We start from the raw sequence: 26,228 nt of genomic DNA on the forward strand, positions 1-26,228 counted from the left end.
CTTCTGACTCACAGAAATACAGAGCTGCTGTCACTGACTCACAGTGGAGTTAAACCAAAGAGAGCGACCACGAGCATCTTTCTGTCTTTTAGCTCCAGGTCTGAAAGCTTCTGCCACACAAATTAGCACACATTTACAGAAAAACATAGCCTGAAGAGCAAAAAAAAACACATTGATGCTTGCATCTATTTGTGGCTTCAAATCAGTCTTTGTATCTTTTTTCATAAGTCATGATGATGCTCACTGACTATTACCAAATAAATAATTGAGTTAAACCAGAGATATTTTAAACCGCAATTTTAATTCTTAAACAGCAGAGGACAGCAAACTCAAACAGAACATGTGTGGTATACAAATCAAATAATTAGTAGTCAAGTCAAACAACTGACTAGAGGTGATATGTGAGTTAGTGTGCCTGTAGGATTATCACTTTTAATATAAAACACTTGAATGAAAAACTGAAACTGTGCAAACACACACAGTTGATGAACTATACAATAGACATGATATGAACAAGGCGTATAATTCATTTAGCATGCATTAAAGGGGTCATCGGATGCCCATTTTCCACAAGCTGATATGATCCTTTAGGGTCTTATACATTACTGCGGGAAGTATAGGGGTGCTGAGGGTTATGAGGCATCTTTGAACGAACACAGTGCAGTTAGAAATAATAAATAAACAGTTCCAGTAAGTAAGATTCATAATGAAAATACATCTGTAAGTGGTTCCTTCTTCGTGGAGCATTTTGCTGCATGAGCCGTTTCCAGACACTTTTGAGTGCAAGGGTGTGTTGTGTGTGAACAACGCTTAAAAACCCAGATGTTTAAAAAAAAATCTTCTTTCCAGAAGATGCTCTGCTCTTGTGTTTACTTTGCTTATCTAGAGGTTCTGTTATCTGTAATCTCACATATGTGACAAAATTACTAACTATAGTAAACTGATAAATGTTTGATAGAGAGCAGATCAAGTGTATAATGCAAACAACTGCTACTAGTAGAGTTTTTCCTCACAATTATGAATTTCCTTCACATTTATGAGCAGTTTTTGCATAACCAGTGTACTTGTGAACGTGTTCCAGTAATCACAAATAAACACAAGTCACACAATACTTCCTTGTTTTGAGTGAAAAATGTACTTTTGCTGCCTCTCTTTACAATAAATGGTACTTGATTTATAAATGTATATTTCATGAAATGAGATATAATATTTTTTTTTTGAACCATTGAAGTGTCTAAATGAATTAGAGGGTATGCAATCTTCTGAAAGCTTTATTTTTAAGAGTGGGACTAGCTGAGTGATGTGCGTGGACTGACTGTGCTGTAATGAGAGTAAATCTCCTCGTTATTGAAGGTTACTTTAGCGTCACTGAGAGACTCTTCATGCTTCTGGAAACGGACCGAAGCGTACAGGAGCCCATCAGAGGGGTTTGTGGGTAGCTGTACTGTAGAATACAGTGTGCCGTGTGGGTCAGACGTGTCAGTGGGATGTGTAACATTGGAATACAACACACTTCCCTCAGTTCCCGAGGCTAAACGCTGTCTGACGTCTCTGATATTCTCATAGTCACATGCTGCATGAGAGGCCTGAAAATAGGTGAGAGAAATAAACTAGATTTAATATGAGAGCTGCACAATAAAATTAAACAAAACGGAATCGTGATATGGATTAATGAAATTATGAAATCTAACCTAAAATATAAACACACATATATCTCAACAGAAGACAGTGTAAAGAAATAGTCTTTAAGAGAAGCAGTCTATCAGCGGAAGTTAAAAAAAGCTCGTAAGTGTATTTACTTGTCTCATTAGTGTTTAGCGCAGTTGCCGTTGCTAGGAAACACTTATTTTGTTTACTGTGTTGAGAGGTGCTGAAATCGCGTTTGGTCTCATACTGTATCGCGTATCTTGTCAGTGTGTGCACTTGCCATTTTTAGTGATAAACAGGAAAGTGGGTTCAGCTGAATTGTAAAAGTGATTTGTTAGAAGGGGTATAAAAAAGGTTATTATACCGCGGCAGCGGTCGCGGCAGCCCTCGTGTAAAACCCTCCTAGTGTGAAGACCGAAGAGTGTAAAGACCATCGACTCTACCGTACGACTCCACCGGACAGGGACACCGGCAGAGGACATAAGTATCGACTTTTAATTATCCTATATTATTCCTACTACTTGTTTCACTTCTGTTTTAGTTTTTTATAACCAATTTATACTATGTGTTTCCAGATCAATACTATCACTACCACTCGCTAACCATGCATCACACACTGTAGACAGCGCAATCCTATCAACCTGCGCACTTTGCCTATGTCTGCTAATACATTACTTTCTTTTTCTATTGGTCTCTGGAATTGTCAGTCTGCTGTCAACAAAGCTGATTTCATTACTTCCATTACTACTCATTCAAGTTTAAACCTCATGGCCCTGACAGAGACCTGGATCAAACCAGAAGACAATGTTACACCTGCAGCACTCTCCAATAATTTCTCCTTTTCCCACACCCCCCGTTTGACTGGAAGAGGTGGAGGTACTGGTCTGCTCATCTCTAATAATTGGAAATTTACTCCTTTACCATCTCTGAGTATCAACAGCTCTTTTAAATCACATTAGGTTACTATTACCTACCCTCTAAAAATCCATTTTGTAGTTGTTTATCGTCCTCCAGGATTACTAGGTAACTTTGTGGATGAATTAGATTTATTGCTCTCAACCTTTCCTGAGGATGGTACTCCCTTTGTCTTACTTGGAGACTTCAACATCCACCTAGATAAACCTCAGGCTGCAGACTTCCACACTCTGCTTGCGTCTTTTGATCTCAAGAGAGTGCTAACTATGGCTACTCACAAATCAGGATACCAACTGGACCTTATTTACACACGACACTGCTCCACTGATCATGTGCTGGTTACTCCACTACACATCAGATCACTTCCTCCTCAACTTGATTCCTGACATATCACATACCCCTCCACATGTCACTTTTCAACGTAACTTGCATTCACTCTCACCCTCCCGGCTATCTGCTATGGTTTCATCTTCACTTCCTCCCCCTAAACAGTTATCCTCTCTTGATGCTAACAGTGCTACTGATACTTTCTGTTCCACTCTGACGTCTTGTTTAGATACTTATCCCCTTATCTTCCAAGCCAGCCCATACCACCCCTTCTGCCCCTTGGCTATCTGATGTTCTCTGCGAACATCGTTCTAAACTCAGGGCCGCAGAAAGGGTATGGCGCAAATCACAAAATCCTTCTGACAAAATTAACAATTCGCCCTAACTCTCGCATGCTCTTTAAAACATTTTCCCTCCTCCTCCTCCTTCATCATCTCTAACAGCTGACGACTTTGCCACATTCTTCATTAATACAATTACAAACCTCACTACACAATTTTCCACACCACAATTTATCAAACATACACTCGTTCACATCCTTCTCTCCACTCTCTGAGGCAGAGGTCTCTAAACTCATCCTTTCCAGTCATCCTACTACCTGTCCGCTTGATCCTATTCCATCTCATCTCCTTCAAGCCATTTCTCCTGCAGTTGTACCTGCACTCACTCACATCGTTAATACATCCCTTCACACTGGAATTTTTCCCTCAGCATTTAAACAGGCTCGTATAACTCCACTTCTTAAAAAACCCACTCTTAACCCAACTCTTTTAGGGAACTATAGACCGGTTTCCCTTCTTCCTTTCATTGCAAAAACACTTGAACGAGTTGTGTTCAACCAAGTCTCTGTCTTTCTCACACAGAACAACCTCCTGGACAGTAACCAATCTGGCTTCAGAAGTGGACATTCGACCGAAACTGCCTTGCTTTCTGTTGTTGAAGCCCTAAGTCTTGCAAAAGCAGCTTCCAAATCTTCATTACTTATCTTGCTGGATCTGTCTGCTGCTTTTGATACGGTCAACCATCAGATACTCTTGTCAACCCTATTGATAAAGGGCATCTCAGGAACCGCACTCCAGTGGTTTGAGTCTTACCTCTCTGATAGGTCCTTCAAAGTATCTTGGAGAGGTGAGGTATCCAAGTCACAACATCTAGCTACTGGGGTGCCTCAGGGCTCAGTTCTTGGACCAATTCTCTTTTCTGTCTACATAGCATCACTAGGTTCTGTCATTCAGAAACATGGCTTTTCATATCACTGCTATGCTGATGACACTCAACTCTACCTCTCATTCCATCCTGATGATCCGATGATAGCTGCTCGCATCTCAGCGTGTCTAACAGACATTTCTTGCTGGATGATGGACCATCACCTTCAACTCAACCTAGCTAAGACAGAACTGCTTGTAGTTTCAGCTAACCCATCGCTTCATCACAATCTCACCTTCCAGTTAGGCTCATCTACCATAACTCCTTCAAAAACAGCCAGAAACCTTGGAGTTGTGATTGATGATAAGCTAAATTTCTCAGACTACATTGCTAAAACTGCCCGGTCCTGCAGATTTGCATTATACAATATTAAGAAGATCAGGCCTTTTCTCTTGGAACATGCAACACAACTCCTTGTTCAGGCTCTTGTTCTGTCCAGACTTGACTGGATGCTCTCTTGGCAGGTCTTCCAGCCAATTCTATTAAACCTCTACAATTAATCCAAAATGCCACTGCAAGATTAATCTTTAATGAGCCGAAAAGAACGCACGTCACGCCTCTGTTCATCAATTTGCACTGGCCACCAATAGCTGCTCGCATTAAATTCAATGCATTAATGTTTGCCTACAGAACCACCACTGGCTCTGCACCCCTTTACCTAAATTCATTACTTCAGACTTATATGCCCTCTAGAAGCTTGCGTTCTTCAAGTGAACGACACATTATTGTACCATCCCAAAGACACACAAAAACACTAACACTTTTACGGACTTTTTCATTAACTGTTCCCATCTGGTGGAATGACCTGCCCAATTCAATCCGAGCAGCCGAATCCTTACCCATCTTCAAGAAACGGCTAAAAACTCATCTGTTCCATCTTTACTTGACCCTCTAACTCTAGCTCTCTCTATTCTAATTTGATTTTATCTGTATTTTTAATTAAAAAAAATAAAAAATTATTAATAATAATATTTATCTGTACTGTGTTAGGCTAACTGAGTCTTGTAATGGCACTTGCACATTGTTGCTCTTTTGTTGGTTTTGATTGCTTCTTATGTCCTCATTTGTAAGTCGCTTTGGATAAAAGCAACTGCTAAATGACTAAATAAATAAATAAATATATACGTGTATGTATATTTATATATACATACTATATATAAAAGCCTATATATTTTTATTTAATCATAGTAATAATAGTTTAAAAAACGACCAACTTTTGCAGCCCTACAAACAAGCACGGAAAATATTATTTTTTTTGTCAAATGCTTAGGAATATAAGAATTATTATTTTGCTTTGCATTGAAAATGGTCACACATTTACTAGTATTTTTTTTTTTTGTCTATTTGTCACATTTACTACTATTTTATGTCGTCACATGAAAACAATTCACGTGCTCTCTAATTCATTAACATGGTTAGTTCTGCTTCATGTGCAAATGACATAGAACAAAATGTTCAAAAAACAAGAAATGAAACACCCCTCACCTCCCCACTGCTCATGTCCATCCTGTCTGTGGAAGGGTGCTGATCTGTGGATTATAACCAGAGTACAAATACTCACAACAACATTTTTAATATGCAACAATGCACTAGAGTTGCCTTAAGAAAACATAATATGAGCTGTTTCATCAATTTGGGCCTAAGTGTGCAGTATTAGAGTGTCTTCAGGCATAAGGTTGGAAAAAAAAGGCAAATAATTAGTTACAGGAGAAAAAGAAAAGAAAAAAAAAATACAATCCCATTTCCCATGGAATCAGATGAGAACTGGCTAAATTGCTCATGTTATTTGAATTCAAAATGACAGGGAAAAAGTAAAACAGTAGCAGGTCACACAAGGCCAGCAGACCGTTAAATCATGTGTGTGTTTGCGATCTTCACCTCGTGTCTTGATGTATCCTAATTTGTATAAAAACAGGACAGACGCTCCCATCAGCAGCAGGGTCACACAAACGCAAGAGATGATGACTCTGTCAGAAACACCTGGAGAACAGGTGCCAGTAATACCAGTAAAAATATTGATAAACCACATTTTACATAAAACACACAGCAGCCTTAGGGCAAACTTAAAAAACAAAAACAAAAAAAAACCTTACAGACAAATTATAAATATGAACAAAGAAACCCATGAAAATAAATCTGCATTGTTGATCCTTTTGATCTTTTATTTTTTAAATTAGCATAAAACAAACATTTTGTTGTAGAATAAGAATTTAAAATGGGGGAAAATATCATTATGATTTATATGTTTTGCTCTAACATACGCTGAACACAATTAATGATACCATTTTATTCAATAGTAATTGCAACCTCCTGTTGCCAAGATAACAGCTCTGAGATTTCTACTCAAAATATATAGCTATAATTTAGACTTTCTAAGGGTAAAGGTACCAATTTCTAAGGGTACCAGTAATTGTGGTCATTGTGTCTCAGAGAAAAATATTTCATAATGACATTTTACCCCACTTTCATTTTTTTTTTTAATTAAAATAAATATATATTTTAAATTAAAGATAAAATGGATGTCATACATTTCATAATTAATTTGCATCTGCAAATTTCCTAAAATCTATTTATGGCCTGCTCAGTTCTTTCACTTCTGCTTTCATAACCTGAGGAAATCACAAACCACTAAACTCCTCTCTCAACTACTTAATCTCTAAATCTACCACTATCTGTGAGGTCAAGACCATTACTGATGATAATCACCTTTAAATAGAAACAATGTAGCTCAAGTAAAGGTAAAACATACTTTTAATGACTTCTAGATTGATTTTAGTGATGACGTGAGCTCCACACCAGTATATCCCAGAATCCTCTTCTCTCACAGTAAAGACTCCAGTAGATGCTTCATCACTGAAAGAGAATCGATCATCTCTGATCGTCTCCAATGAAACTCCATCCTTCACACACATGGAGGCTTCATGTGCTTTGCAGAAGCTTTTCTGATCTTCATCATGATGTTTGCACTGGATTGACACGTCGTCTCCTTCATACTTAGTCAAGTTCAGCTCTAATGATTACAAACACAAGAACATCAATTCACAGCCGTAGCTTCACATATTCAGATGAATAAACCTTCCTCACCCTCGTTCATGATGACCATCAGATGAGTGTAAAGATAATTGAGGTCTGTTTCTAATGTCACTGCACACCAGTATTTCCCAGCATCCTCTGCTGTCAGTCCAGTGATGGTCCCAGTGAAGACACTTGCAGTGACGTCATCTTTCAGAGTCAGTCTGTTAGTCTTGGTCTCTTTCTCTTCTCTCACAGTCTCACTGAGAGGATTTCTGTCTCTAGTGGTGCACTTCCCCTTACAGAGAGACTTTGGCTTTGAGTTATAGATTGAATCATAAGGACAGATGATCTCAGCAGATTCTCCTTCACGTCTCACTACTGGAGCCACTAAAAACAAACACAGACAGTTAACACAAATAATTCTGAATTTACCAGCGGCATAGTGTCTGCACTCTATTGCTAGTTGGCATGGAATGGTGGCTGTAGTAAGAGCCCAACAAAGAAATAGAATACAAAACAGTATCATTCTAACCCACAAGGAAAACATAGCAAATTGCTGGAGAGAAACAAATATAACACTGGCAAGACCGAACAATCAACAGAATGAACTCAGGGCTTAAATACACAGGGAACAAAGAAGGAAAAACTGAACTGCTGTGGGGAATAAATAAATAAATGAATTCCTTAACAAAGTGCCCTTAAACATTGGTCACTAAATCTTGCAGAAAAAAAATACTAATTTTCAGAGGTGTAAAGTCCTGGGGCCCGTTTCAGTAAAGAGGTTCAACCAACTCTGAGTTTAAACTTGAACTCTGAGTTGACTTACTACGAGAAAGGAAACTCACAGTTTTCAGTTTCAGAACGACTGAATTGTGTTAGTTCATTCAACTCTGAGTAGGTTGACTCAGTTTAGCACGTGCACCACAACGCTGAAAAGTCATGATCAGTGGAGCTCCGAAATTTGATTCACCATGGCAACCAATGGGTGGTGGTGGCGCAGTGGATAAGACACATGCCTTTGGTGTGAGAGACCCGGGTTCGAATCCACTGTGAGACACCAATGTGTCCCTGAGCAAGACACCCTAGTTGCTCCAGAGGCGTGCGACCTCTGACATGTATAGCAATTGTAAGTCGCTTTGGATAAAAGCGTCAGCTAAATGAATAAATGGAAATGTAAGTGTAAAATGCAACAGCACCCGACAAAAAGACATCTGCGTACTTTCGAGTCAGTGCATACCTTTAATTCTTAATAACTGTTTATAACTTTTAACTGTTATAAAACTGCAAATTATTAAACTTATTTTCATTTTAATGGTATTCCATGGCAAAAACAAAAAGGAAAGAAAAAAAAGAAACAAGAACTTGGCAGCAGCTAAAAATGAAGTATAAAAACATAATTCAATCAAGGTAAAGCTTTAAGCATGAAAGGTCCATGGGTGTAGGCTAAATAACTTTACAAACATTTGGCATGAAAAATGTAATTCAGTGTCTATTTCAATGAACTGCATTTTTTCCCACATAGTCTAAAATTGTGTTTCTCAAACCTGTCCTGGGGATCCCCAACCACAACATTTACATCTATTCATTTAGCTGACGCTTTTATCCAAAGCGACTTACAATTGCTATATATGTCAGCGGTCGCACGCCTCTGGAGCAACTAGGGGTTAAGTGTCTTGCTCAGGGACACATTGGTGTCTCACAGTGGATTCGAACCCGGGTCGCTCACACCAAAGGCATGTGTCTTATCCACTCCGCTATCACCACCACAACATATTTTGTATGTCTCTCTCATTTAACATACCTGATTCAACCCGTCAGCTCATTAGTAGAATCTGCAAGACTTGACCTAGGTGTGGCCTATGAGAGAGACATACAAAATATGTGGTGGTTGGGGGTCCCCATGACAGGTTTGAGAACCACTGGTCTAAAACACTCTTTTCACATAATTAAATATTCTCTAATCCAACCTGTTATGTTTCTTAATTAGAGCAATAAAATAAACTACTGACTTGTACTCAGTTGACAGCAAGAAGGCAGAGGCTCGTAAAAAGCAGGGAGAACCTGCACCAGCACCAATGACAGACATAGTAAAAACTCCCATCATGCAATGCAGTATGAATAATTATTGTCACCACTGTTGAGGATCGTATGATACAGTATCTCACAGAAGGGGGTACACCCCTAACAATTTTGTAAATATTTTATTATATCTTTTAATGTGATAATACTGGAGAAATGATACTTTGTTGCAACGTAAAGTAGTGAGTGTACAGCTTGTATAACAGTGTAAATTTACTGTCTTTTCAAAATAACTCAATACACAGCCATTAATGTCTAAACTGCTGGCCACAAAAGTGAATATACTTCTAAGTGAAAATATCCAAATTGAGCCCAAAGTGTGAATATTTGGCGTGGCCACCATTATTTTCCAGCACTGCCTTAACCCATTTGGGCATGGAGTTCACCAGAGCTTCACAGGTCGCCACTGGAGTCCTCTTCCACTCCTCCATGATAACATCACGGAGCTGGTGGATGTTATAGACCTTGCGCTCCTCCACCTTCCGTTTGAGGATGCCCTACAGATGCTCAATAGGGTTTAGGTCTGGAGACATGCTTGGCCAGTCCATCGCCTTTACCCTTCTTTAGCAAGGCAGTGGTCGTCTTGGAGGTGTGTTTGGGGTTGTTATCATGTTGGAATACTGCCCTGCAGCCCAGTCTCTGCTTCAGTATGTCACAGTACATGTTGGCATTCATGGTTCCCTCAATGAACTGTAGCTCCCCAGTGCCGGCAGCACTCATGCAGCCCCAGACCATGACACTCCCACCACCATGCTTGACTGTAGGCAAGACACACTTGTCTTTGTACTCCTCACCTGGTTGCCGCCACACACGCTTGACACCATCTGAACCAAATAAGTTTATCTTGGTCTCATCAGACCACAGGACATGGTTCCAGTAATCCATGTCCTTAGTCTGCTTGTCTTCAGCAAACTGTTTGCGGGCTTTCTTGTGCATCATCTTTAGAAGAGGCTTCCTTCTCGGACGACAGCCATGCAGACCAATTTGATACAGTGTGCGGCATTTGATCTGAGCACTGACAGGCTGACCCCCCACCCCTTCAACCTCTGCAGCAATGCTGGCAGCACATACGTCTATTTCCCAAATACAAGCTCCGTATATGACGCTGAGCACGTGCACTCAACTTCTTTGGTCGACCTTGGCTAGGCCTGTTCTGAGTGGAACCTGTCCTGTTAAACCGCTGTATGGTCTTGGCCACCGTGCTGAAGCTCAGTTTCAGGGTCTTGCCAATATTCTTATAGCCTACGTCATCTTTATGTAGAGCAACAATTATTTTTTTCAGATCCTCAGAGAGTTATTTGCCATGAGGTGCCATGTTGAACTTCCAGTGAACAGTATGAGAGAGTGAGAGTGATAACACCAAATTTAACAAACCTGCTCCCCATTCACACCTGAGACCTTGTAACACTAATTAGTCACATGACACCGGGGAGAGAAAATGGCTAATTGGTCCCAATTTGGACAATTTCACTTAGGGGTGTACTCACTTTTATGACCAGCGGTTTAGACATGAATGGCTGTGTGTTGAGTTATTTTGAGGGGACAGCAAATTTACACTGTTATACAAGCTGTACACTCACTACTTTACACTGCAGCAAAGTGTCATTTCTTCAGTGTTGTCACATGAAAAGATATCATAAAATATTTACAAAAATGTGAGGGGTGTACACACTTCTGTGAGATACTGTAAGTGTTCCTTTCTAAATGCCTGAGCTGATACAATTCTTTTTTTTCTTTTCTTTTCAGGATTGAAGCATTACAGTTGCATTTGTTTAATAGGATTTTATGTTTATTATTATTTTTTTTTTTTGTGCAGTCTGTATTAGCTGAATGTCAGTCAATAAACCAAAGTAAGAACTCTTTATAATGTCCGTTCATCATGAGTTATAAGCAGAAAGCATAAGCTAATCTACTAATTCAAGGTTTGATTCAGAAATGAAATTTCAGCAATGTCTGTCACTGGAGAAAAATGCTTGTTGCTCTTATGCGCTGCAGATACAGCATCTACCAGCAGGGGCTAACTGGCCCGTGCTAACCAGATAAACTGTGACCCCTGGTTCAAAAAAGCTTGACTATTTCCCAAGCCATGCCATCTCAGTGATGTCAGCTGAAATGAAAAGTAGTTGCAGAGCAGACTATTGTTACATGTTTAAAGAAAGTAAACATGTCGACTGCATTTTATGTTGACAAAGAAGTGCAGTGGGGTACATTATATTATCAGATGTGGGTTATTTTGTTGGGCAGGCGGCTCATCTTAGCAGAGGGTTAAGAATTTGCTCAGAGCATTTATTTAATTCCTTCTCCATTTCCATCTGAACAAACAAGCGGGTGACCTAACAGTGCACAGAGGGGTGGAGGGGAAGAGGAGGAGGGCGTTCTTGACTCGAATGAAAACAGAGAGAAAGAGAGGACACCCATACGGCCGTAAAAATCCGGTAGTGTGCAGACGGTCGAGGAGGGGCAGGCAAACCCCTGAAAAGCGAGAGAGAGAGAGACTTCACCGATGCACAAGGGAGCACATATATCAACAATTATCTGACTGTTATTAATAACACATTCTCCCATATCCACAGAAATAACCATGATCATATACAGTAGTAAATAAGAATGTAAAAGTCCTCCTGCAGCTCTGTTGAAGCCTGGGTCTGAATATCATCAACGGTAGGTTACAAGGAGACACTTTAGGGAGATTCACAGTTTCTCACGTCTTGGGAATAGCACAGTTGAGTATATGATAACAGACATAGATCCTTCATCTCTCAGATCATTCACTGTTAAAGAACTAACCCCTCTGTCTGATCACAGTCAAATCATCTCAAAAAGTGTGTCTCAAAAAGACAGAAAATATCATTAACACAAAGCCCAGAAAGCTGTACAACATCAGAAAACCATACAGATGGGCTGAAAACAGCGTTGAAGAATATCAGAAAGCACTTAGCAGCCAAAAAATACAAGCGCTGATAGATAACTTTATAAATAACACCTATGCTCACACTAATGAAGGTGTCAATATTGCTGTCAGAGATATAAATTACATATTTTAAAAATCAGAAAAACAATCCAAATTGAAAACAAAAAAATGAAAAATTCAAATACCCAAAAATGACAAAAATTGGGTTTATCAGGACTGCCAAACTATTCGCAAAAACCTGAGAACATTGTCAAATCAGAAGCACAAAGATCCAAATAATGTAGAGATCCGCCCTCTTTACAGTGAAACACTAAAGCAATACAAACATACACTCAGAACCAAAAAAGCACAATACACCCAAAAACAACTCACAATAATCGAGAAGTCAGTGAACACAAACCAGTTTTGGCAAAATTGGAACAATCTGAAAAAAACTGACCATGAAGAATTGGCAATCCAAAATGGTGAAATATGGGAAAGTCATTTCCAAACATTGTTTAACAAAGTACAAACAAACACAAACTGTAAGCAAATTCAAACAATCAACCAATTGGAAAAACTAAAATTAACAAATCAAAGATAACTAAAACCCATTAGATTTCCCAATAACTGATAAAGAACTTAAAGAAAAAAAAGTCAAAAACCTCCAACACAAAAAAGCATCTGGACCTGGTGGGATATTAAATGAAATGAAAAAACACACAGGCAGAAAATTCCAATTGGCCATTCTAAAACTATTCAATGTGGTTCTGAGTGTAGGTTACTTCCCTGACATCTGGAATCAAGGCTTGATAACATGATCTTTAAAAACTGAGATAAATTTGATCCTAACAATTACAGAGGCATCTGTGTGAGCAGCAACCTGGGAAAGTTATTGTGTAGCATAATAAACGCTCGACTATTAGACTTCATCATCACACACAATGTACTGAGCAGAAGTCAAATTGGATTTTTACCAAATTACCATACATCTGATCACATCTATACATTACATACTCTAATTGAAAAACATGTTAACCAAGATAAAGGTCAAATATATGCATGCTTTAGCGACTTCAAAAAAAGCTTTTGACTCAATTTGGCACCAAGGACTATTTTACAAAATTATTGAAAGTGGCATAGGACCTAAAACCTATGACCTTATCAAATCAATGTGCACTGAAAGTAAATGTGGCGTAAAAATCAGCATCAAACGTACAGGGTATCTTTCCCAGGAGCGTGGAGTGAGGCAGGGCTGCTGCTTAAGCCCAACATTATTTAACATTTACTGTACATCAATGAACTGGCACTCAGTCAGGAGTGATCTGCAGCCCCTGGCCTCACTCTATACAACTCACAGATCAGATGATCTGGTTCTGCTGTCTCCCACTCAACATGGTTTACAGCAGAACCTGGACCTGCTAGAGCAATACTGCCAGACCTGGGCCCTGACAATCAACCTGAATAAAACCAAAATTATGATATTTCAGAAAAGATCCAGATCCCAGGGAACACAACACACATTTACATTATGCACTAACCAGATAACACACACATCACATTACAACTACCTGGGTTTGAAAACCACATCCACAGGAAACTTTAACCATGCTGTGACAGAACTGAGAGATAAAGCACGCAGGGCCTTCTACGCCATAAAACGGCAATGTCCTATAGAAATCCCTATTAGAATTTGGCTGAAAATATTAGAATCAGTAATTGAGCCCATTGCCCTCTATGGCAGGTATGAGGTGTGGGGTCCACTGACAAATCCAAATCAAGATCTCACCAAATGGGAAAAACATCCAATTGAGACCCTGCATGCAGAACTCTGTAAAACTATATTACACGTGCACCGGCACACAACAAATAATGCATGCAGGGCAGAATTAGGCAAATATCCTCTAATCATAGAGATACAAAAAAGGGCAATTAAATTCTGGAAACATCTGAAAATCACTGACCCCCAATCATATCATTATAAAGCCCTGCAATACCAAGAGATGAGCAAAGAAAGCAACCCCTTCCCTCAGCTGATCCAGAGCTTCAGTCCTGATGCTTCACTAACATCTACTGATGCTTTGAATTACAACAACATAATCAATCAGATTACTGCACAAATCAAACAGAGTTACATCACTCATTGGCAAACCCAAACACAACAACAGAGTAAAATGCAATGCTATTCGGCCCTAAAGAGAGAGTACAGTATGGCAGAGTATCTGTACACAGTGTCAGATAAGAAGCTGAGAAGCACATTGACCAGATACAGATTCAGTGGACACAAGCTGATAATAGAGACAGGCAGACACAGAAAAACATGGCTGTGCCGAGAGCAATGATTGTGTTCACACTGTGATCTGAATCAGATGGAAACAGAACTGCACTTCCTAACAGAATGCTCCAAAACTACCCTATCTGTTAGGAGAGGACAACTGCTGTGTGTTTGCTGCTCAAGATGTTTCTGCCTGTCACCATAGAATAGAAAACACTGCCCTGATCTGATGTTTCCAGCACATCTAAGGAAGGAGGGAAAGGGGAAGTGGTGTGACCCATACATGCTCTGCATTTAACCCATCCAAGTGTACAGCTTTAGCACAATAACAATTCCAGGAAACAGGCCAGGCTTACAGTGCTGCTGCTGCTACTGCAGCATACTTGATGTTTACCTTCATTATCATGTGGTTCACTTCCTATGTTTGGAACAGCATACTACTAGTCTGCTCGTACCATTTCTGCATTATGAATACTGTGCACAGTACAATCTATTTCATAATGTTTGTATCGGTGTTTTCAGAAATAACAAAGGCTAACATAATTATGTTATGCTATACCACAGAAACTATAGAAAACAGAGAGGCAACACACAAAACAAAAACAGACTACATGTGACATTAAACCCCTCTCCCAGAAGGTACATCCTTATGCTCTAACAGTGTCCAACTGAGGGAGAGAGAGAGGGCGGGCGGGAAGGAGAGAGGTGGGCCTGGAGCAGGTGAAAAACAGGAACCGAGAAAGGGTGATGGTGGGAGAAAATAGGATGGCATGACAGAGGGAGGAGCCAGAGAGGAGCCTGGAGCAGAAAAGCTAGATGAAGACCCAAAATTCAGCCTGGAATCCTCCCCAGAGTTGAGGGAGAGAATACAATAAAAAATAATAAAAAAAAATAATAAAAAATCTTGTTTGGGTTCAGTCTTCTGTCACAGAATGTTGGCTGTAGTAAGCACACGAGCAGAAAACAAAATAGTATTTATTATAATCCACAAGGATAAACAGGGAATTGCTAGAGAAAAACACAACCGCATGTGTAACATTGACGAGACTGAACAATCAACAGAAATAACTCAGGGCTTAAATACACTGGGAACATTCAAGGAAAACGGAACACTAATTAACAACAAAGGAAACTAGAGAAAACAGGCAAAAAAAAACAAAAAAAACAGACTGCACATGACACCAGTTACTGTTCTCATGTGGGCAATTTCATGTGCTCAATAGGATGTACCTGAATTGTTTGCCAGGCAGAAAAAATTATGCACTAGATTTCTAAATACAGAAAATCACCTAAATGCTGTTTTTTCCACAATGACCAAATCTAAACAAAAAACAATCAAACAAACAAATACATTAATAAATAAATAAATGTATATTTTCGTGTTTTTTTCCATAACAAAAAAGGTTAGGCTATGGTTAAATCAGGGTAATTGGGACATATTTCCCAGTCATCTCAATGATTAAAAGTGGCCAAATTGACCTAATTCTACACTATTCTTGAATAAGTTTCACAAATAAAAAGCATACATTATCTGGCCACTTTATAATTTACTACAGTGAAATCATCTGAATGGACTCACTGATGAGGTTGAGCTGTATTTTGGTGGTCAGGGAGATGAAAGTCAAATATGTGTCTCTGGTTTCTGCTCCACACCAGTAAACTCCAGCATCTCTCACGCTCACATTACTGATGCTCACTGTAAAAACTCTCTCTTCATTTCTCTCTGATGAACCACTCATTTGTGTCACTTTAGATGAGCTGATGTTCTGGCAGATGTGATTATTATCATCTTTGCAAAAATGCATAACTTCACATGCCCCTGGAATCTGACAGCTGATGTTGACTTTGCCAAGATAAGCAGATTCAGTCACACTCTTTGGATATTTTGAATCTATAAACCAAAATAAATTACATGAAAATCAGAACAAACACTTTATATATACAACACAAAGTATTTTTTGTTCCTCACCATGTTTGACGCTCAGATGAAGTTGAGTGAAGCTCTCAGTATAGTCAGATACTTTCACTCCACACCTGTATGTTCCTGCATCTGCAGCTTTCAGCTCTCTAAAAAACACCATCAAGACTCCTGCTGTGGTGTCGTCATATAAAGAAACATCTCCATTCTCCATCCATTCATCCTGAACTCCTGGAATCTTCCTCTCTGAACATCCATCTGATTCTTTACAGATGTATTTTGGCTTGGTTTTGTATTGAGGATGTTCACACTTGATCATCAGACCACCTCCTGAGTAGCTGCTCACTCTAGACACGCCCACTTTAGCTGTCAATTAGATATATTATTTATTTAAAGGAACACTCCACTTTTTGGAAATAGGCTCATTTTACAACTCCCCTAGAGTTAAACAGTTGAGTCGCTCAAAAATGACCAAAGAGTTTTGATAATTTTCCTATTTAAAGCTTGACTCTTCTGTAGTTACATCGTGTACTAAGACCGATGGAAAATGAAAAGTTGGGATTTCTAGGCCGATATGGCTAGTAACTATACTCTCATTCTGGCGTATTAATCAAGGAACTTTATCTAGCTGAGGACTACTTTCAGGCGCTGCGTAATTACCCTGCGTAATATCATTGCGCAGCGCCTGACTCTTTGGTCATTTTTGATGACCAAATGCTAATGGTCTAATCCGATTCAATGATATATGCTAAGCTAAGCTAAAAGTGCTACTTCCAGACCCGGAGGTCGGCTGAATGCATTCAAAAATGGTAAAACTCAACTGTTTAACTCTAGGAGTTGTAAAATGAGCCTATTTCCAAAAAAGTGTTCCTTTAAAATACACCTTATTAACTCAACCTCCATCTCACTGTGACTCTGCATAGCCTCTATAGAAATGTTTGATGACTGCATTGTGATTCATCTGAATGGACTCACTGATGAGGTTGAGCTGTATTTTGGTGGTCAGGGAGATGAAAGTCAAATATGTGTCTCTGGTTTCTGCTCCACACCAGTAAACTCCAGCATCTCTCACGCTCACATTACTGATGCTCACTGTAAAAACTCTCTCTTCATTTCTCTCTGATGAACCACTCATTTGTGTCACTTTAGATGAGCTGATGTTCTGGCAGATGTGATTATCATCATCTTTGCAAAAATGAACTTTATATTGCTCTGGATCCTCTTGGATCTGACAGCTGATGTTGACTTCTCCACCAAAAGGAGCAGATTCTGTCACCATCTTTGGATATTTTGCATCTATAAACCAACAGAAATTACAGACAAAGCTGAACAAATACTTAGATATATACACATAAGTTACAGTATTTCTGGTTCCTCACCGTGTATGACAGTCAGCTGAAGTTGAGTGAAGCTCTCAGTATAGTCAGATACTTTCACTCCACACCTGTATGTTCCTGCATCTGCAGCTTTCAGCTCTCTAAAAAACACCATCAAGACTCCTGCTGTGGTGTCGTCATATAAAGAAACATCTCCATTCTCCATCCATTCATCCTGAACTCCTGGATTCTTCCTCTCTGAACATCCATCTGATTCTTTACAGATGTATTTTGGCTTGGTTTTGTATTGAGGATGTTCACACTTGATCATCAGACCACCTCCTGAGTAGCCGCTCACTTTAGACATGCCCACTACATCTGTTTATCACAAATATCATTATATCTGCCACCAATACAGATGGTAGAAACTTTAAAACCAAATTTGATTCATAGATTGTCTTACCAATAATATGGAGATGAACAGTAGTAATAATAGAGTATCTGTACGAGTGTCTGTAGTCCCAAACTCCACACAAATAAACTCCTCCATCATCCGGTGTTAAAGTAGTAATCCTCACACTGAAGAGGTTTTGTCTGTTATCATAAATGCTCAGTCTTTCTTTCTGATCTCGTATGTCAGTAGTGGAGATCAGCTCATCAATGATGTCATTTCCTATTTTTAATACGGTCTTCCCATCATACTTTTGGTTCGATGAATATTTACAGCTGAAAGCAGCAGTTTCTCCACTATTTACTTTTATTGACTTTAACTCTCCACAACATGAATCTGTCAACAATCAAGGTTTTATTTGTGAACTGGGAGAACTAAATATAAACATTAAACAAAGGAAGCACTGAAAAATGTATCTGACTAGCTTTTACTACTCACTCAAAATGTGTAGATGAACAGTAGTACTAATGGAGTATGATTGTCTGTAGTCCCACACTCCACACAAATAAACTCCTCCATCATCTGGTGTCACAGCAGTAATGTTCACACTGAAGAGGTTTCTATGTTTGTCATCAGAAATACTGAATCTTCTGTTCTTGTTCAAAGTGCTGTAAATCATCTCAGAGTATTTTCCTACTTTGAATATCATCTTATTATCATTGATATGGTTCTGTGAATATTCACAGCTTAAGGTTGTAGTTTTTCCAATATTAACCATCATCCGTCTTTCTGACATATTACAACACGAATCTGTAACAGATAAATGTATTCAACAAAAATAAAAGCCTTGAAATGATCAGCAGTTTTACTACACAAAGACTTTATTATTGAAATGACTGACCTTCTTTCACAATTAAAGTCATATCAATGAACCAGTGGCCTTTAACCCAAATCTGGTATTCTCCAGCATCCTGTGTGTTCAGTTCTCTGAAGTACATCATGAGGTTTCTCTCACTGTTTTGAAACAGTGTGAATCGTTCCTTAGTAATCAATTTATCATAGTATTTAGAATAATAACCTTTTCCCGACTCAAGTATCTTATACAGTTGTGTGTTTTTAGCAGAGCTACTGTGCCAATTCTTCTTTGAATCAACAAGAATGCTTCCTCCAGAATATCCCGTGACGCTAAAGCATCTCACTGCATCTGTCAATCAGATTGATACTGTGATCAGAAAGATGATGAACAGAAAACAGCATCATTACTGCAGTGATGAAAGAGAAAAGCTCTGACCTGAGATCAGGTAGAAAGTGAAGAAGATGAGGAGGATCTTCATTGTGACTTGAGTTCAGTCTTCTTTATGCTGAATGATCTCTGTGTGAATCTCTCTGTCTCTACATCTGTCTGCTTTAGTTACTTCCTCTTTATTCAGCTCTTTATCAGTAATGAGCAGCTGGCTCCTCCCACCATCACCACTGACTGAAGATCACATTAATCACACTGAAAGAGCGCCACCTACTGGAGGATACAGTGTCTGACACTGAGAGCTCATACAGGTTTCATGTTCTCTATATAAGGATAAATGTCACTCAAGTGAATTGCATTCAACAGGTTCCACTAGAGTTCGTTAGTAAACTGAACCTGTAAGTTTACTGAGGTCATCTAGAGCAGGGGTTTTCAAATTGGGGTCCGTGAACCAAAGCGAGGAGGTCCGCAAAATAATTTGCAACAGCCTACCATATTTTATGGATTACAAGTTGCATTTTCTTAAAAGTGAAACTGAAAAGTGAAAGTGACATATGACCAAGTATGGTGACCAATACTAGGAATTCATGCTCTGCATCTAACCCATCCAAAGTACGTAATGATTTATATGATTTATATTCCGAAGTGACTTACAATGCATTTAAAGTCAAATAACCTAAGAAACACTTAAAGGGCACTTAAAGGTTTATATAAATATATTTCTCATGTCTGTGGCAGACAGTACCGCTGAGTTTTTCTTCATTTCAGGAAGAGGTTCATGAAGACCGACACAGCAAGCACATTTTTATTTTTACTTTTTCTTTATTTTACAAAAATACAACTTTTCACTGTTATTTTGAAGGTATACAAATAAAAATAGACTATTTTGAATGATGTTGTACTCTTATCCAATGGATAAAAGTACCGCCTGTATAAGGATTCGAAGGCCAGGACGATACCAAGTATGCAAAGTTCGGACTTGCGCCCTTGGTATTTCGGACTTTGCAAGTTTGACTCGGGAGTGTGAACTCCTGAGAACGGAAAGATACAAGTCCGATAAGTCCAGTAATTCTGCAAATAGAACAGCAGTGTACTTGATAACATCTGTCAGCTCACCTTGGTTGTTTATCATCATTGTATGTATATTTAAAATAAGAAGAAATATATCAAACACCACTGCCTCTTTTCGTTTTCTTCACTGTATGTATACATAACAAAACAAAATTCAGTATTCAACATCTGAAGTGGATCAAAAAAGTTAATCACAAGTTGTGTTTTAGGACAACTTTGATGAAAGGTTGTGATCCACTTCAAATGTTGACTACTGTTTAATGACAAAAGCAAACAATTCAGTCAAACGCTACAAAGTTATCACTATACTAAGATACAGTTATACTTTGTGGTCAGACAAAACTATATAGCCTGGAACAAATAATAGATTAATGAGACCAAAGATTACATGTTAGATATACCCAAAATTAATTTTATCTCATGTTTAACCACTACAGAGACATCAGAACCAGCGGCAAATGTCAGAAGGACTAGCCGAGGTGAGGCTGCTCTTGGCGGCATATATTCCCTGCAAGCCTGTGTGGTCCTCTGAGAATTTGCTCATTGGCAAAACGTTGGCCGTTAAGTGCTGGGCCTGCACGGGCAGCCCTCATTAGCCCCCAGCAAGCACTCACTAGGTCCTGCACTATTAATCTACAACAAGGCTCGTCAACTCCGGTCCTGGAAGGCCAGTGATCTGCATAGTTTACTTCCAACTCTTATCCAACACACCTGTGCATCATTTTTTAAATAGTCCTGAACACTTTGATTAGCTTGGTCAGGTGTGTTAGATTAGGGTTGGAACTAAACTCTGCAGGACACTGGCCGCAAAAACGAGTGTACAAGCGATGTACACTCAACGGCTAGAGAATCCCCAGAATGCACTGAGAGAGTCGCGCGCCGAGTGAATTCCCGCGTCTCACCAGAAGATGGCGCTGAATCATCCATCCATTAATTTTAGAAGCGCTCGTCCACGGCGTAATACAACACAGGTACAAAACACTATTAGGGTTTATACATAATTTCCGTGACTGAGTTCTAGATAAATCCTTCAATCTTACTATTGGAGCTGCCCGTACCAAATTATTATTTAACAGGAAGCAAACTATGCAAAAGCGGCAGTCCTTCCGGTGCACTTAGTGTCCGAATTCACTCACTCGTTTTCATTCACTCCTTCAAGTGAACTATATGAGTGGACTAATGTAGGGAATAGTGAATGAGGGTATAGGTGGCGATTTCGGATACAGCCTGGGCCTCCAGGAGCCGAGATGAAGAGCCCTGGGCCCGTATTCCTAAAGATTCTAAGAATCCTCTCAGAGAGCTCCTAATTTAGCTTAATAATTTCTAAATAGGAGTCTTAGCTTAAAAGTGATTCAGGACCAATCTGAGAGCAACTCTGAGCGAGGAAAAGACCAACTTTTATCTTAGTGAGGAGGCGGGGCTGACCCTGTTGCTAGCTATGACACAGTCTTTTGAAGACTATGATTGGTTTGTTGTCCAAGAAGGAAATAAAAGAGCGCTTTTAAGAGTAGGGTTTATTATAAGCCTTCAATTGTAATTTTTCCTGTTTTACCGTACTCTCTCTCTCTCTCTCACACACACACATATTACATAGGTATATGTATTCTTTATTTTTTTATTTACCATGCTGTCATACTTAACGTATTTTATAGGAAATGAACAGCGACACAATAAGGTTCTGAAAGTGCTGTCAGGTATAGACCCAAATCATCGCTGCTGCATAGTTGCATTTTTCCAGTTGCCAAATATGTTAATGTAGTTAATGTAGTGATTTCTGGAGCTATGGCATCTCAGCGCGGTGTCGGAGATGTTAGCGTGTCTCTAATAAGATCGGTCACAAACATGATCCCTGCACGATCTAATGTGTAGCGTCTTATTAACTCACTGTCATGCATTGTGTGCAACACATTTCTTCTCCCTCTTCATGTTTCGTCCATTTTCTCCGCTGCTAAAGAAACTCTTAAGCCTCTTAAAAGGCCTCGTCCGTACTCCTAACAATTTTGGACCTAAAGACCTCTTTTAAGGATTAAGATGCTTTCTGAATTACTTTTTTCTTTACTAGGCACTTTTCTTTAATTTTAAGAGGAAACACCCACATTTCTAAGAATTTTCTAAGAATTTTGTTACTACCCAGCAGGCACACAACGTCATATGACGTTAAGATTTAGGTCACGACGTCAGGTGACCAAAATTAAATGTCAAGCCAGCGTCTAATGACAACGTTAATTTGACGTCCAAGACCGACGTCAGTTGATATTTTGTTGTTTTTAGGTTGTGTTGTGAAGTAACCAAAATCCAACGTCGAGCCAACGTCTTAAGCCAACGTCACATTGACGTCAAATACTGATATATAGGTCAGGTACACAGCAAAATCCCCAGTGTTAATTTAACACTCTGAGTGTGGACTCACTGGACTCATATAAACTGAAGCAGTGTTAAAGCTAATGAGATAATTAGGTGATTAATTGAGTGATGATACAGCATCACCAGCTTCACTCATTACTAACCAGACTGATGTTATTTTATGTCTGCAGAATCTCTTATTGAGAATAACAGATATTTAGATGTTGATGTTTTATTGGTCAAGAAAAGAAAAGAAAAGAAAAGAAAAGAAAAGGAAAAAAAACAACAACAATGTCACCATCAGTGTTGGGTGTAACGCGTTACTAAGTAATTAAATGACTTATCCACTGAAAATGTAAAGTATGGGATTACTGTTAATTTTTAGGTAATTTAATTAAAGCTACTTATAAAGTACTTGCGTTACATACAGTGAAGAAGAGGTGGAGTTACGAGACTTCTCAGACAGTTGAAGTGTCCAGTGCAGTTAAGAGATTTGCTCTCAAGCTATTTTCAACACTTTAGATTGGTTAATAGTTTGTAAAAATAACAGATCCACGTGGGGACTGACCAATAGCATCGATTTGTGAAAAAATATGAAATTGACTAAATTTGGACATAGGAGGTTTCCGTCTGACAGCGACAAAGTGCTGGTACTTGGTTAAATTTGCAACAGCAAGAAGCTAATGTTTTGCTGTTGTTTAGGCCATCTGATTGTTCTCGAAATATGCTTTCTGCTTATGGCTCATCTAGTTATTGGGACTGCTATTTCCTTAAGTTTCTCTGACTACTGCAACATGCTGTGATTAAGCAAGCAACATGCTTGTTGCAAAGCTATCGCGTGTATTGATAAGGATATTTGTCTTCGCTCACATGGTTGTCAGATTGAGGACACGTAACACAACGAGCACAATGTCAGTGGGAGACGACACACCTGTAAACTGATGAGTTGATTTGAGTTGTTATATGCTGTTTTTATAGAGTTTTTAAATGGATGCTGAAGCTTTTAGGCCAGGTAGAATCTGCAATCTCTCTGAACTGTTCATTGCTCGCTCATATGGCTGCAGTACGCTGTGTTTGCTGCAGATTAGGCTGCCAATTTTAGTTTGTTTTCTTTCTTTTTCAGGTATTGCATCAAAGGGGCTTGCAGCTCTTCTTAGCTGCTTATAAAGAAGAATACCCCTTCACTGCCTTCTCCTGTAAGGGGCTGTTGCCCCAGTCTCTGCTGTTTCAGAAGGATATGCTTCTTGCCATCAGTTGTGGTTTGACGGTTCTGGCCTACCGTTGTGTCGGGGGTTCTGGCCATATCATTTGTGTTGGGGGGATTATTATTATTGCTGCTCTCCCTGCTCATTCATGACAGGCTGCATGGATGGGCAGGGAGTTTTTTTGCCCAGAACAGAACCATACCGCCAAACCAAAACTTTATGCTAAGTATCTATCATTTTGACGATAGTGGTCCTGACAGAAATTGAGCGTTAGCGTTAGTTCTGGCAGGTCACGTGAGTCAAGCTTGCATCAGCTGTTCACATCTACCTATAGGAATACGACACCTATTGCGGCATTCCTATATAAGCTCTATTCAGTATTAATCAGCAGCTTTTCCCGCAAAATCACCCTCCTCCATCCTCAACTCCTCCTTTTGCACAGTCAGGACTTGTCTTTCTTCCCAGAACAGAACTATACCGCCAAACCAAAACTTTATGCTAAGTATCTATCATTTTGACGATACTGGTCCTGACAAATGTATTATAAACACGGGCTCCCTAGAAAGTGTTACCAAATTTTCTTTTGTTGATTGTCACCTTTGTGGAGTTTCATTCGCTGATTTTTGACATCTAATTGAGTCAGCAATTTAACAAGCTTTTTTCTTTAGTATTTTCTGTTAATTCATGAAAATATGATTAACCTCACATATTATTTACACATAAAAAACACAACACACTTGTGAGCAGCTATTTAAATAACTTCACAATGGTTATAGTCCCCATCACCTGATCACAATGGATCTTATTTTTCATTGTCTAAAATACATTTGTTGAGACATTGCTACAAGTGACAGTGCACGTCTGACATTAAAGCACAAGGAGTCAAGAGCCCAACTAAAGCCAACGCTGATCACAATAATGGTGGTTTGTTGAAATTTCAACATCAATTGCCGGTGCAAAAGTGATGTTGATTCATTGACAAATCAACCATTTTTAACATTGATTCAATGGTTGCTTGCTATCACGGATACTTGCACCCTTGAACAATTTTAACTGTCTTTTGCAAAATGTTTTAAAGGAGCCGTATAATTGTTTTTTTTGTTGTTGTTTTTTTTTTGATGGTACTTTATTTAACAACTGTATATGAGTATCCGTAATGTTATTTTATGATTTGTGTTGTGTGAAACTTTATGTGCTACCATCTTGACCAGGTCTCTCTGGAAGAAGAGACTGTAATATCTCAATGGGATTTCCAGGTTAAATAAAGGAAATAATAATATAATAAAAGTTGGTTCCTCACCATGTTTGACGCTCAGCTGGAGTTGAGTAAAGCTCTCAGTATAGTCAGATACGTTCACTCCACACCTGTATGTTCCTGCATCTGCAGCTTTCAGCTACAGTGTCACAGCAGTAATTCTCACACTGAAGAGGTTTCTATGTTTGTCATCAGAAATACTGAATCTTCTGTTCTTTTTCCATCTGCTGTAGATCATCTCAACTGAGTCTTTTCCTTCTTTTAATATGATCTTGACATCATTAATATGATTCTGTGAATATTCACAGCTAAAATTGGCAGTTTCTCCGATATTCACCATCACTCTCTTTGACACTTTACAACATGAATCTGTCATTTACAACATAAAGAAATATATTTCATTTATATATAAACTTTGAGATTACCAGTAGTTTTTCTACACAAAGACTTTTATCTTAAAACTGACCATCTTTCACATTCAATGTCATATCAATGGACCACTGTCCATGATTCCTAATCCAGTATCTTCCAGCATCTTGTTGATTTAAGTCTGACGAGTTTTCCCACATTGTTTCAAAACAATGTGAATTGTCTTTCATTAATCCATTTATCATGTTTTGTATAATTTATTATTGTTCTCCACTCAGGTAATTTGGCCATATATTTAGCAGAATCACTGAACCAAAGTTTCCCAGAATCAACAAGAATGCTTCCTCCAGAATATCCCGTGACGCTAAAGCATCTCACTGCATCTGTCAATCAGATTGATACTGTGATCAGAAAGATGATGAACAGAAAACAGCATCATTACTGCAGTGATGAAAGAGAAAAGCTCTGACCTGAGATCAGGTAGAAAGTGAAGAAGATGAGGAGGATCTTCATTGTGACTTGAGTTCAGTCTTCTTTATGCTGAATGATCTCTGTGTGAATCTCTCTGTCTCTACATCTGTCTGCTTTAGTTACTTCCTCTTTATTCAGCTCTTTATCAGTAATGAGCAGCTTTACTGGCTCCTCCCACCATCACCACTGACTGAAGATCACATTAATCACACTGTATCCTCCACCTACTGGAGGATACAATGTCTTGCACAGGTTTCATGTTTTCTATTAAGTAAATTGATCCGCATTATTT

General features: G+C 38.9%; 1 protein-coding gene across 1 annotated transcript; it reads right to left on the reverse strand.

The window, feature by feature from the left end:
• Window positions 1-288: 288 nt before the first annotated feature.
• LOC306872588 (polymeric immunoglobulin receptor) lies at window positions 289-26,053 on the reverse strand. The gene is made up of 13 exons (XM_079421204.1): window positions 25,936-26,053; window positions 25,563-25,848; window positions 25,240-25,465; window positions 18,471-18,561; window positions 17,652-17,966; window positions 17,248-17,568; window positions 16,324-16,638; window positions 15,934-16,245; window positions 7,180-7,497; window positions 6,845-7,105; window positions 5,974-6,075; window positions 5,581-5,624; window positions 289-1,586 (listed from the first exon to the last, which is right to left on the reverse strand). The coding sequence occupies exons 5-13, from the start codon at window positions 17,953-17,955 to the stop codon at window positions 1,290-1,292; spliced, it is 2,274 nt and encodes a 757-aa protein (XP_079277330.1). The 5' UTR covers window positions 17,956-17,966; window positions 18,471-18,561; window positions 25,240-25,465; window positions 25,563-25,848; window positions 25,936-26,053; the 3' UTR covers window positions 289-1,289.
• Window positions 26,054-26,228: the final 175 nt, after the last annotated feature.

The sequence above is a fragment of the Barbus barbus genome (assembly GCF_936440315.1).
Source record: "Barbus barbus genome assembly, chromosome: 7".
NCBI lineage: Eukaryota > Metazoa > Chordata > Actinopteri > Cypriniformes > Cyprinidae > Barbus > Barbus barbus.